Source organism: Peromyscus eremicus, chromosome 4 (genome assembly GCF_949786415.1).
Source record: "Peromyscus eremicus chromosome 4, PerEre_H2_v1, whole genome shotgun sequence".
NCBI classification, from domain to species: domain Eukaryota; kingdom Metazoa; phylum Chordata; class Mammalia; order Rodentia; family Cricetidae; genus Peromyscus; species Peromyscus eremicus.
Window position 1 is genome coordinate 110,115,386 of NC_081419.1, and position 14,468 is coordinate 110,129,853.

At 40.9% G+C, this 14,468-nt stretch overlaps 1 protein-coding gene across 1 annotated transcript in view; it reads right to left on the reverse strand.

Annotated features, from left to right (window-relative positions):
- Positions 1–1,209: 1,209 nt before the first annotated feature.
- The window catches only part of Pak5 (p21 (RAC1) activated kinase 5), a 286,737-nt gene continuing 273,478 nt past the window's right edge, over positions 1,210–14,468 (reverse strand). The window contains exons 9-11 of the mRNA XM_059261501.1: positions 7,635–7,760; positions 5,126–5,260; positions 1,210–2,815 (exon numbers count right to left, since the gene is read on the reverse strand). Coding sequence (XP_059117484.1) covers positions 2,660–2,815; positions 5,126–5,260; positions 7,635–7,760 — 417 coding nt within the window. The 3' untranslated portion in view covers positions 1,210–2,659. The remainder of the gene's footprint in view (positions 2,816–5,125; positions 5,261–7,634; positions 7,761–14,468) is intronic.

The window sequence follows — 14,468 nt, forward strand, 5'->3', positions numbered from 1 at the left end:
TCTTGTCTGTGGAAGATTGCCTCCATCTTTCTCTTCCTGGACACATGATGTACTAAGTCCTCCCTCATCCTTTTGTCTCAGGTTATTTCATGAAAGCAACCTTCTAAAATTTCTAGACAAGAAATGGGCTCTTTGTCACAAACATTTCTCTTCAACTTTATGGGGTCAATGTTAGTGCTTCTTCCTGTCAGTTGAAGAAAATGAAGAGACTGAACACTCCATTCTAGGTTAAGAGACCTCTAGATAAGTCTTTCAAGTAAAATTTGTTGGTAAAAGGCCTCAAATCAGCATACCATCCATGGGATAGAGAGATAAAGTGGATGTCTTTAGCTCTCCATCTGGTTTTCCTCGGACCTGGTTTCTCAGAATTTAATATTTTTTTTTCTAAGTAGGGTATCTGGATCACATTCTTACATAACTGGTAACCTTTAGGGATAGGAATGTTTTATCTTCAGTTTGAGACAGCATGACATAACATATAAAACATTTCATTTGCATCCCAAGATCATCAAAACACTATCCCTACTTACTCAATAAGACAAATTCAGAAAATGAGTCTTTCCAATAGCACAGCGGGGAAAAGGCAAATGCTTGCTTTATTTGTGTGCAGTTTCTGCCGGTGCTCAGTGCTCACAGACCCCGTTAAGCTACATGAACATTTTGTAAACTTACCAAATACTGTAAAAAATGCCCAATGATAAGAAAATTACAGAAAAAGTTTCCATTACACTGTCAAAAGTTGTTTGAATCAAAAATCTGCTATTTCCTGCAATTAATTTTTAAATGTTGATTATAGTTAAAAATGACTCTGATTTATTCTTCTTTCTTCTCCTACATAGTCCTGGCTGAATTATGACACTGTTTTGTGACATTTTGGGATTGCCATTTTGGGGGGTTGAGATTGCTTTTATTCTTACACATTTATATTAAAACTTTAAGAGTTTACATAAAACATTGATCTGAGTTTTATGCAACAAAGTTATAGGTTCTATTTAGGATAAAGCATTTCCAGTTTGGGGAAAAACTGAACAGCTAATCAGCAGAAGGTCATTTTATGCCTTTTTTCCTTTTTAAACTATAATAAATAATTATCAACCTATTAATTACAAAAAAATCTTAATTATGCTTAGAGCAACCAGAGTATCTTCACCAACTTATTTTCATATTTGTTACAGTATGCGAAGTTATTAAGTAAAGTCTCTGGTTTTCCAGTTTGGTAACAAATGGCTTTTGTCTGATGCATAATTAATAGAAACTATTGATGACTATGTAGCACTTCCAGAGTTTTAAAGGCAAATCTATTATTGGCCTACAGTTAACATGCAAATTCATCCAACAAGCAACACAAAATGTATTGTAGTAGTCATTCATTTTTATCAACATTCAGGAAGATCTAGACAGCAGCACAACTCTCCTTATGTTGGAAACACATTGTAACATGGTCACCACTGAAGTTAGACCATACCTGGTAAAGTACCCCCTTGCTAAGTCAACCTCTATCATCCGTTCAGACTTCAAGCACAATACATGAATAACAGTGATTAATACTGCGGCATGAAGATAACACAGACAAGAGTTTGGTATGCTAGCATACAGAGTCTTGGAAACAGTGACACACAGAACCAAACAGCTTGCCTCGTTCACTCTCCTGTCGTGAGCCTGGGATTTCCATGGTCTCACCGAAACATTCTCTCTGGGGAACTAAGTCCAATGATTCCAGCACTGAAATTGCTCCCTGGGAGGGAAATTTGGCCACAGGAGATGCCATGCTTATTTAAAGGTGGGCATCAGGGGAAATATCTTGCTCTTCAAAAATTGGTGTGTTACCAGAATCCTTGAGGGAAAATGATTTTTCAAAATACTTAGCGTTATCTCAAGGAGTTGTTTGGTTGATCCTGTGACTCAAATTTTATTTCACTGTATTTGGTTGGGTAAATGAAGTGTCCACACCATCACTCTTAGCTCTTCTTCCATTACATAAGACACTTATTAGGATAAGAAAGATTTTCTGCTAAAGCTGACGGTGACTGAGGGTCATTTAGTATTCAAAGTTCCTAAAGAATCGTTGGTTCTCTGAAAGGGATAAAAAAGTAGGAAAGGTTTTGTTCAAATGCCTGCTAGTAAACAAGTATTACTTCAACCAAGACAATGGCTACGTGACATCAAAGTACTATAAATTATCAAAACTATCGTACAGAAAAATTACAAATTCATTGCAAAATACATTACACTGCTACCATTAAGAAAAAAAGTGCTTTTTCTTTTCTTTTCTCTCTTTCTTTCCTTTTTTTTTTTTGCCAGAAAAGTATTCTTTCAATATAGAAAATCCTATGCGGTACCCTGCATGTGGCTAGGATATATCATAACGGAGTTTGTACTGAGTCCTTCTGATTCACTGGAAGAAGGGCTGAAAATGTATAATGATGACTTATTAAAGCCATGCTCCAAATGACCATGCCAGCTGTCAGTGGAGAGATGCCTATTTAAGACACTAGAAGATGCCCTGGTCTGTCAAACCCTGCCGGTCAGGTCATCACACTGTCCCACTAATCAGCTGGTTTAGGATGCACAGGCCTTTTCATGTTCTGTGGGTTTTTCCTCATGTTCTCCTGAATCATTCTCATTTCTTCACTGAGATTTGTCTCCTACATGAATCTGCTCAGTGATGTCTGTATTGTCTCATGAGGGGAACGATGCAAGATGGTGGACCTGCCAATTTTAAGAATGGATGTCCAAGAAGCTCTTGGGCTGTGCCTCTTTGAGAGGGCTCCCTCACCAACATCAGATCCAGAAATCCTCGGAGCATGGAAGAAACCTGTGAAAAGAAGGAGACACCACACTGAGGACTAACATAGAAGCCAGTCCAGTGTCCTAAAATAATGTCCCAACCAATCTCATCAATGATTTCACATTAAATGAAATGAAGGAGAACGATAGGGAAGAAAAACATGTGCTATCATTAAAATTGCTTTCAAAATTGGAAACAATGGGGATAAAGGATAGAGTAACTATTTATTAAATAAAATAGTGATGGTAACTAATGAAAGCAACTGTTATGTCTAGATTATATGGGCACTAGTGGCATGTGTGAGAAAGTTCACTGAGACTATGAAATAGTGCTTTATGGACACTCCTCTCCACTTCACAGACAGAAACATATTTCCATCATGTTAGTCGACACAGACATTTCCATTTAATTTTTGTAAAATTAACTTTTCTGACATATATCAGATATTACTTGGAGGTGAACACCATTAGATGAATGTCCTGATTGACTTTAGCATATGTTGACATCTGTTCACTCTTTACCTCTATTGAGATCTAGAACATTTCTGCCATTCTAAGAGGGTGCCTCAGGCTTCTTCTTGGCATTACCTATAGCCCTACAAAAGGTAATGAATATCCTTACTTCTAATAGGATACATTAATTTTGCCTGCTTTTAAGTTTTGTGCAAAAATTATATATATATAGACACATAATTATATATATGTATAATTTATATGTATATACTATATGTATAATTTATGTATAAGTTACACATATAATTTTGTACAAATACACACATATATACATTTATATGTATATATTATCATATATATATTATAGCATAAATATATATACAAAAATATATTATATATACAAACACATATATTTGTATACTGTTAACTTTCACTGGCTTATTTTCACTTAACATTGGATTTGTGAGTTTCTTTCCTCATTTGTTTTATTGTTTTCAATTTTGTGTAGCTATCCAATTATTCCATAGCTTATTTATTCATTTGGGAAACAAAGCTGGGCATTTTCCAGCTTTTAAACATTAGAAGTAAGTATATCCTTGTGTATTCATTAGCACTCAACTCTGTTGGGTGTGCAGTTATTTTCACACAACAGGTTTTTAGTTAATTTTCATTTGTTAATCTTAATCCAATCTATCAAAAATTTCAAACTCTTATTGAGTTTTCATAGTTTCCTTTTTGCTGAATCTCTCTGTACAAGCTATAACAACAATTCGGTGAGTTATCGTCAGTAATATATGAGAGGAAATGGGGAGCTTGTACCATTCCAAATCCCTCTCCCCTAAAAGGCAGCCTCATGTTTCGTCTGTCATAAAGCAGATCGAGGGAGGTATGACTAAACCGAGGCTGATCTTGAAATATCAGGTCTTACAAGGAGCTGCAAGCTAGCAGGGTAACTCTTGGAATAACCATGAGCCTTAGCTTAGTCCCAGTTGCTATGTCTTGGAACACGTGAAAACCACATTCATTGGTCCTTGATATGAACAGCCCTTTCTTTCCCTGACTGATCTAGCTCTTGCCTATTTTTCTGGAATGTTCTATCCTTATCTCCTGCTGACTTGTTCCAACATGCAAGCTTTCTTCCTTGGTTTCAGGTCCTTGTATTATCTGATGCTCCCTCTACATGGGATATATTTTCCATTTGTTTCAGATGAATCTTTCCATAAAGGGCATCCTTGGCTTTTCATACTAAAGCAGCTCCCAGTCTTCTGTCTTGTACATTCGATATTTTCACAGTGCTTTTAATTAGAATGAAAGCTCTACAAGAGTCAAGAAATCTAAATATTCCTAGCAATTAGAAGTCCCCCTCAGGTACCAGCTACTACTTAGTGAGGACATGCTGGAAGGAGAATCCAATTCACCTCTCACTAGCCCTTTGAGAGAAGATCTGGTGACAGCCCACTTATAGATTGGAGGTGTGGAGGTGTGATTAAAGGCTTGGAGCCACTTGCTCTATAAATGCACAGAAAAACACATTTGAATCTAGATAATTAACTCCAAAACCCTTACCCCCAAATCAGACCCACCATATTGCATATGCCATTCTTTTTTTTTTTTTTTTTTTTTTTTTTTTTTTTTTTTTTTTTTTTTTTTTTTTTGGTTTTTCGAGACAGGGTTTCTCTGTGTAGCTTTGCGCCTTTCCTGGAACTCACTTGGTAGCCCAGGCTGGCCTCGAACTCACAGAGATCCGCCTGGCTCTGCCTCCCGAGTGCTGGGATTAAAGGCGTGAGCCACCACCGCCCGGCTGCATATGCCATTCTTTAAATGAACAAGGAGGCTGAAAAATCCAGTAACTATTCTGGACATAGCAGCATACAACAATACTCACCTTGTGTAGGTCCTTCACTCTTGGAGGTAAACTGTCCCGGATCCTCCGCATTGCTTGGAGAGGAGGCTCATTGAAATAGGGGGGCTCACCATCAATCATCTCTATCACCATGATCCCAAGAGACCAGATGTCCACCTGTTAGGCACAATCCACTAGTTATGTAAGGAATGGAGAACATTCTGGAGCTCTGGTTGTGTTGTGAAACCCAATATCCATATTTATTCACAAATTAATTAATTTCACAAATTAATTTCAAACTTTATGATACAAATTTACATAATGAATTGTATTATCACCCTTTTTGCTAATTTTATCTTTCTTTTTAAAGGAGATTTACTGTGTGTGTGTGTGTGTGTGTGTGTGTGTGTGTGTGTGTGTGTGTGTATGTGTGTGTAAAAGTAAGGGTAGGTGCTCTCAGAGGCAAAAGAGGATGTCAGGGCCTCTGGAACTGGAGTCATAGGCAGTTGTGAGCAGCCTGATGTGGGTGTTGTGAGTCGAACTTTGGTCTTCTGCAAAAACAGTAATGCTCTCTTAAACATGGGGCAATCCAGCTTCCTAGGCCCTGTATACTTTTCTTTCTTTTTTTTTTTTTTTTTTTGGTTTTTCGAGACATTGTTTCTCTGTGTAGCTTTGCGCCTTTCCTGGAACTCACTTTAGAGACCAGGCTGGCCTCGAACTCACAGAGATCCGCCTGCCTCTGCCTCCCGAGTGCTGGGATTAAAGGCGTGCGCCACTACCGCCCAGCTTGTGTGCCACCACTGCCCGGCTCCTGTATACTTTTCAAAGATGACACCAGTGAAGTTTCTACTAGTTCATTAGAAGTGAAAATTCACCATTCTTAAGTCTAGAGCTTTAATTTTTATCCTGTTAAGCTCTGTATTAACTGTATACCAGGGCAGATGAAAGAAAGGAAGGAAGGAAGGAAGGGAGGGAGGAAGGGAGGGAGGAAGAAGGGAGGGAGGGAGGGGGAGGAGGGAGAGAGAGAGAGAGAGAGAGAGAGAGAGAGAGAGAGAGAGGAAGGGAGGAAGGGAGGAAGGGAGGAAGGGAGGAAGGGAGGAAGGGAGGAAGGAAGGGAGGGGGGGAGGAGGGAGAGAGAGAGAGAGAGAGAGAGAGAGAGAGAGAGAGAGAGAGAGAAAGGAAGGAAGGAAGGAAGGAAGGAAGGAAGGAAGGAAGGAAGGAAGGAAGGAAGAAAACAAAACCCCAAACTTTTACATTGTGAAAAAAAGAGAGCTTGTTTGGAGGTTCTATCAGGGGATCACAGCTACTCATATAGCCTTCACTGAAGATCAGTCCTCCTCTATTCTGGGAAGGTGGTCCTCTTCAACCAAGCTTTGGGAGGTGAGGTGAGTGGTGAGGGAGCAAAAGGTCACCTGCCTAACCAACCAGGTCAGCTGAATCAACCCTGGCAATCGGTAGGGTAAAAGATGTTACAGCCAGAGAAGAAAGTTATACTTAAACCATAAGAAATTGAGATAACTCTTTGGCATGTTTAAAACAAATTTCGAGAATCTACTTTGCATCACACATGGTGGACTCTCATACTTCTAGAAATCTGCATTTTACAGAGATCTTTCCCTACCCATTTTGGGGTTTTCCACTTTTGTTTTTATTATTTTAAATCAACCCCCACAAAATCCTGCTTCATACACTATTTTCAGGGAGTGAGGACAAGGAAGAGGTGGCAAGCAGTTCTGAGTGAAGAAGTGGAAGGCTGGAGGAGGAGAGGAAAGGACGGTGGCTCTGTCCACCCCTCTAGCCGGCTCTTGCTATGACCTCATTGCACTTTATCTGCTCTCTGCATTCTTACTCTGTCTCTTGCTACTGTCGCTGGGGATTTATCTCTGTGTACCACAGTGAGAAACACAAGATGGGTCCTTGTCCAAGGCCATAGAAAAAGAGAGGTGAGCCAAGCCTGAGTTCATTCAGGCATCGCTCTTGGCTCGTCAGTACAAACCACTTGCCGTCGCCATCTAAACCACAGGGCATGGAAGCACTCTGCTCAGTCTCTGAGTGCCTGCAAGCTTCTGCTCACACTATTCCCTGGAAAGGCTCTGCCTCACCCTCCCTCATTTAAATTATGCTGTATTTCGAATGTCACAATATACATACATGATTTTCTATTGTATTTCTACTATACGCAAACGTTACTTCCTAGTCATACTTTCTATACTTCTTTCCCTTTTCTGAAGCGTTTCAGCATGACTGCAGTCACCATTCCAGGTATTTTGCTTTACAGCTTGCCACTGGGAGTGGGACCAGTATTTAGTGACTCCACGATCCCCTTTCTACCTTTCAGGGAAAGCCACTGTGTAAATTTTGTGGTGATGTCCCCAGTGGGACCAGTGTTCCCTCTGTCACAGCCAACTCTGAGCCAACAGATCCCCAATGTTAGGGATCAACTATGGAGTCAGAAGTCCCTTAAGTCCCATATCTACCCATCAGGACCTCTGATGATCCTGAGATGATCCCAGGGCCCTCTGTCCCCAAACTATGCTTGTCACCTTCTTACCTCTGTCCCATAAGGTAGCCTGGAGATCACCTCGGGTGCCATCCAGTATGGGGTACCCACCAGTGATTTCCTCTTTGGCACCTCTTTGGAAACTTGAGCACAGAAACCAAAGTCAGATAACTTTATCTGAAAGGGAAAGGAAAGTGGCATAGGAATAATTAGCAAACACTGCCCATGAGAAGTAGACATATACACACAGGCCTGGAAATAGGGACAAAGAAAGTCGTTCAAATTTACCACTGGGACTAAGAGACAGCAAAGTTGCCAGGACCTTTCTTATCAGTCTTGACTTCCAACTATCTGAACTCCTACAGAATTTTTAATCTCTCATGAAATTATGAGACAAACACAGGTAATCTTTACAAGTTAAATATACCCCAAACAATATATTTCTCAAACTCACAATGACACCACAGATGATGTTTTTGTATAATCAAGTTGATGTTCTCCGTAGAAATATGATTCATGTTGCTACAGCTTAAGATTCTTGGCGTCGAACACAGATTCTTATGCACCATGAGATGACTCAAACAGCCATCATCTTTTCCATATTTTTGGTCTCCAATTACCTAGGTTGCCAAGATACCACTGCCATGCCAGCTTCTCTTCTCTTTGCTCTTAGCTCTTTTGCCCACGGTGATCAAAGTTGCCAACATGAGTGTCTAGGCAGGTGCACATTTAGGCATGTAGACTGGGAGTCAGTACTTGGCTGTTAGGCATTTAAAGTGGTTAGCCCAAGGACTCAGTGTGTGTGCTATCTTATTTGTCTTTGACATCATGCAGTGCTCTGAAAATCCTTACAAAGAACTCTGGTGGACTTGAGAACATACTTCAGAACAAACTGCACTGTGAGACATTTGCTAATATACGGACACCAAATGCCCAGGACTCTGTTTATTGCTGGAAGGCACAGCTCCTAGTCATGGTGACCTGCTCTGAAATACAGATGGTCTTATAGACAGAATATCAACGGGCAACTTACCCTTGTTAGTGACAACAGAATCCAAGTAAGTGGATAGTTTCAGCACTGCTTTGAGATGGTTGAGAATGACCATCAGATGTTACAATTGTTATGAAGTATACTCTGTCCTTCAGGTATGAATTATCTCTTGCTGTTCTTCATACATTCTTCTGAGCTTCTCTCAACCTTTCTCCAGGATCTCCTTCTGCTGCACTCACTTTAAGTATTTGGTATCCTTAGATTCCTAGTTGCAGGTACCACTCCTTTCTACATACTCTTGCTAGATATTGTTTTTCTCCTTCTCTATCCAAACTTGTACTGTTAACTAGGAGTTTAGCTAAGTGGCACAGTACTTGTCTAGGACAACAGAAGCCCCTCCCCTTGCATCTTCAGCTATGATGACATAACTCTTCAGGAACTTTGATAATTAAAAAATGTGGTGTGTGTGTGTGTGTGTGTGTGTGTGTGTGTCTGTCTGTCTGTCTGTCTGTTTGTCTGTCTGTGTACCTTGTGTGCATACTCATGGAGACCAGAGGTCAATGGATGGTATCTCTCTCTGTCATATTCCATCTTCTTTTGAGACAGGGGCTCTTATTGAATTTGGAGCTCCCTAATTGGGCTAGAAACTCTAGGATCCTCTCACCTCTGCCACCCAGTACTAGGACTACAGTCATGCACAGCCATGCCTAGCTTTTTTCTTGGGTCTGGGGATCTGAACTCAGGTCCTCATGCTTGCACAGGCATATTACTTATTAAGCAATCTCCTCACCCCCTAAAGCTTTTAAAATCTATTTACAATTTTAATTCATTCATTAGTTAGTGTGTGTGTGTGTGCATGTGCATGCACTCACATATGTGTGTGTATGTATATGTGTGTGTGTGTGTGTGTGTGTGTGTGTGTGTAAGACCTCAGAATTTAATCTTATTTGTAACTATGGGTACACAGTCATATGTTTCATATTGTAGTTATATTTAATTGTCAATGTGACACAGCCTACAGTCATCTGAGAGGGTGGCCTCAATGAGGAGTTGTCTAGATCAGATTGGCCCATGGCACATCTGTGGGGAATTATCTTGACTATTCATTGATATGGCAGGACCAGCCCACTGTGGCGGCACCATTTTTTAGCAGGTGGTCCTGGGCTATAGAAGAAATGCAAGGATGTCAAAAATGAACTCAAGGACTGGGAAGATGGCTCAGTGGGTTAATACACTTGTCACCAGTCCTGACAATTCGAGTTTGCTCCCCAGGACCCACATGATGGAAAGAGATAATTCATTCCAGCAAGCTATCCTATGATTGCTACACCATGTTGTGATATGTGCCTACTCTCCTACCAAATAAGTGTAATTTAACTTTTTTAAAAGAATGACAGCAAGACTCCTACCACAGAATGTCTCATAGGGTATGAAGAGGGTGCTGTAGTAATGATGGCTGGTCCACAATCTGTACTGTCATTCTCTAAAAGGACTGTGGTAGAGAGCAATGAAAGCTAGGTAAACATGATCTTGTGAGAAAGCAAGTGTGAGAGTGAGCAGCAAGCAGTACCCCTTCATTATTAGTGCCCCCACATACTTGCCTTGAGTTTCTGCCCTGGCTTTTCCCAGTGATTAGTCTTGATCTGCAAGTATAAGCCAAATAAATCCTTTCTTCCTCTAAGTTGCTTTTTCTCGTGGTGTTTATCTGACAGCACTTGTTGCTAGGCCCTCAGGCAGACTCCAGGTTGGCTCATAAGGAAATACGTTACATGCATGCCTTGGCAACTGGTTTGAGCCAATTTCCTTGAGCCTATGGGCCTGTCCTACTACACTACTCAGTCCTCCAACAACTCTAAGGATAATCCCAGTCAGCTAATTGCTGACTCCATCCAGTCTACCACTTTTAATCTGGGGTTCTTTGCAGAAGGGGAGAGAAAACAGTGATATTGTGCTGTGCCTCATTCTCCTTTCTAATAAGTCATTTCCAAACTCACTTGTAAATGACAGTAGGCTTCGGGACTGTTTGTAGCATATGTGTCTGCACAAATTATGGGGAGAAAATCTCTATCTTTGTTTCAGAATACACACACACACACATACACACACACACATAATCTCAAGGATCTAGAGTCTGGATGGGTGACCACCATTTTCAATGGGGTTAGTCAAGTCCTTAGGAGTGGTTGGGGCCACCAAGGATAATCTAAGGGCTTGAAGCAGTAGCTGTAGTAAACTAGCATGAAATTATTACAACATTTTAACAATTAGTGTAGATATGCCCCTGAAAATCAGTTTGGTATTAGCTCTGGCTCTTCCTTGGAAAGAGAACCCATGGTGTGGATAGATGTAGGCTTGGGAAAGGGATGCTGACTTCTACAGTTTGTATGCTATGTTCAGGCATCCAGAAGTTTCTTCAAATCTTGGTGTGAGAATAGACTTGACCAAGAATATGGTTCTCATCCAAAAGAAAAGCTTTTAACACTTGGAGCAAGAGGCTTGAGACTTGATATTCTGAAGATGTATTCACCTGAACAGCCCAGCCCCCAATGGACCAATTAATCCCCAGTGGACACTAAGCCAGGAATCAAGAGAATCCAGGTTTACCAAGGCAAGGACAAGAGAAGAATAAGAATGTGGGTCTCCTGATCCATATGTCGGTTTTTATGCCAGCTGGATCAGGAGCAGAGTGAAAGAACGAAGAGGGGGATACCATGATGAATGAAGACCCTAGGGGAATAGGAAGAAACAGAGTGCTAGAGAGGTCCCCAGAAATCCACAAAGATACCTCCACTGTAGACTACTAGCAATGATCGAGAGAGTGCCTGAGCTGACCTGCTCTGGTGATCAGATGGCTGAACACCCTGGCTGTCATGATAGAACTCTCATCCAGTGTCTGATGGAAGTGGATGCAGAGATCCACAGCCGAGCCCCAGGTGGAGCTCCGGGAGTCCAATCAGTGAGAGAGAGGAGGGATTATATGAACGAGATATATTGAGACCATGATTGAAAAAAGCACAGAGACAAATAGCCAAACTACTGGAAATGCATGAAATATGAACCAATGGCTGAGGAGCCCCCATGGAACTGGACCAGGCCCTCTGGATAAGTGAGACAGTTGATTAGCTTGAACTGTATGGAAGGCCCCCAGGCAGTGGGACCAGGACCTGTCCTTGGTGCATGAGCTGGCTCTTTGGAGCCTGGGGCCTATGCTGGGATACTTTGCTCGGCTTTGGTGTAGGGAGGAGGGGACTGGACCTGCCTCAGCTGAGTCTACCAGGCTGGGCTGAATCTCCAAGGGAGACCTTGCCTTGGAAGAGGTGGGAATGGGGGGTGGATTGGGCGGGGGAGGACGGGGGAATCCGTGGCTGATATGTAAAATTAATTATAAAATAAAAATATTAAAAAAGAATGTGGGTCTCACTTCCCTCACCCTGAGGTCCCACATATCATATTCTTCTTGCTCCCAGAGGCCACCACAGGAAAGAGAGGAGGTAGGAGGCAAGAGAAAGGAGCTGGTGTTTAAATCTGAAAGACTGAATTTTTAATGATGGCAGCTACACTTTGAAGTAATATAGTTCAGTGTTGACTGACAGTGTTTAAATTACTCCTTAAATTAAAATACAAAATTTAAAAAAGAACCTAGTAAGCAGTACATTTTAGAGAAGTCTGGGTAAGCTTTAGAACATCATCATGCCTCTCTCTGTGTGCATATGTGTTTGTGTGCATGTCTATGTATCTTCGAGTGCATATATGTGGTGTAGGTTAGATGTTTCTAAAGCCCATAATTTCATTTTTCTTAACAGATGAGTACTATTCCATTTTGTGAGTGTCATATAGATCAAAGATGAGTGGCCAAAATTATGGTAACACATTTCGTTTGCCTATACATACCAGAAACTTAAATGACAAAGGAGAGGAATTTTGAGCATTTGGACTCTAGTAATTTTTAATCTCAGTATCTTACTATGGGTTTCTCTATGCTGACATAAAAAACCCCACACCTTCCAAAAACTGGGATCCTAATAATTATTTCCCTGACCAAATGTGTGAGTTAAGGAACTGAAATGAGATGCTTGGTAGTTAGGCCCATTCTTTTCCTGCAGGAGTGTTAGTGCTTTGGTATGATTTAAAAACAGACAAACAAAAAAACAAAAAACAAAAAACAAAAAAAACCCCTTCATCCTAGTACAGAAAAGAGACAGTTTTCTGAAAAAGCATAATGGCACACAACATTTGTCCAAATAAATCTGCAAAAAGATAATGAGAACTCAAATAATAAGTATAATAAAGCACTGTGGGCAGATCTTAGAAGCAAATCACACGGCTCTAAGCTAAGCCTTGTTTTAGATGGAATTGTATGGCGTGGGTGCTTAGTAAAGCATCATGTCTCCTTAGTGCAGTTATGCTGAGAGAAGCGCACTGCCCTACCCCAAGGAGATGTGGCTCGTTACAAAAGAACATCCTAAGGACCTCGGAATTTAGAGTTCAGAAAGAGCTGCTCTCTTGTCTGCTATCCCAGCCACCCCCAACATGTCCTGTCTAGGAAATGGGCTCCACAAAAGGATGAAGGGTAGAGGTAAGTGCAAAAGAAAGTCCATTCCAGGATAGCTGTAGGTCTAAAAATAAATTATAAAAATCCCTGCTCTATAATTGGGTAAACTAGGGAATTCAGCCTATCCTGCATGTTTTAAGGCCACAGGTGGCTACCTTTGTGAATACTTCTTGGGTTCTTCCTACAAGGCAATAGCACTTAACATGTGTAACCTCAGCATCATTTGGTGGTTTGTTAGTAATGAAGGTTCCTGGATACTACCAACCCTAGTTAAGTTACTGTCCCTAGAGGCAGGACCCAAGAAAGTGGTTTTAATGTTTTCTACTGGTTTCTGATGCTCACTAAACTATGAAGACTTCTGCTTTACAGAGAGCAATGGCAAGAGACAACAAAACTGAGATAAGTAATAGAAAGGGCCGGTTTGATGATGGCAAAAGCATCACTGCTTGAGGTCCATTTCATTAAACACCAACTTCGAGAGGAGAGGGAGGAGATCATAGACTTTAACTCAGAGTCTCATTTCTTCTACCATCAGACAGAACACACAGAGTTGGACATTACTTTTCCAAAGCTTTAGAGCATTGTTAAATGAGATCTGAAAGGTGATCCTAGGACTTTCTATGATGAGTCCTACACTGGGACACCCTCCTTCTGAAGACTAACAGGAAGGGGACATAGATGGAGATCAGGGCAAGTTTCAGAGACAGCAAGTTGTTTCATATGCCCAAATCTTGGTTTATTTAAAAATTGCCTTTGTGTGACTATCTTTAAGCCATCTTTTAATTGTAAAATGCTACTTAAGAAATGAAACAAAAAGTGGCAAAGGGAACATGACTAATAATATCAATCCCTTCAATGAGCAGTTGGAGACAACAAATACTAGGGGCACATCCTCGGTGAGGAGACACTGGATTCCTGCTGAGTGTTGGTGACATATTAATGAGGGAGTGGAGTGGTTATAAGGCACTGGTTGATGGTCTGTTGCCATTTATCCTTTATTCCTCCTTCAAGTTATGTGGGAGATGAACTTAGATTCATTACATTATCTATATGCACCCCATTAGTTTGCATTTCCCTCCAAAAGCACATTCCAAGGCAAAAATTCAGGCAGGACACTTATTTAGGTAATGTAAGAAGCCCTGACAGTGAAATAGGTAAGTATAAGAAGGAGGAGAAAACAGCTAATCAGGAATTAGCTACCAAGCAATGTATCACTGTGGTCAACTAAGATTTCACCCTGTGGAGGATGTCTGAGAGTCTGCATAGAACAAGTCCTTTACATTTATTCCATAAAGTGAGAGGGGTTGCATACACCTGTGCGTGCAAGTGAGGAGGCAGGAGG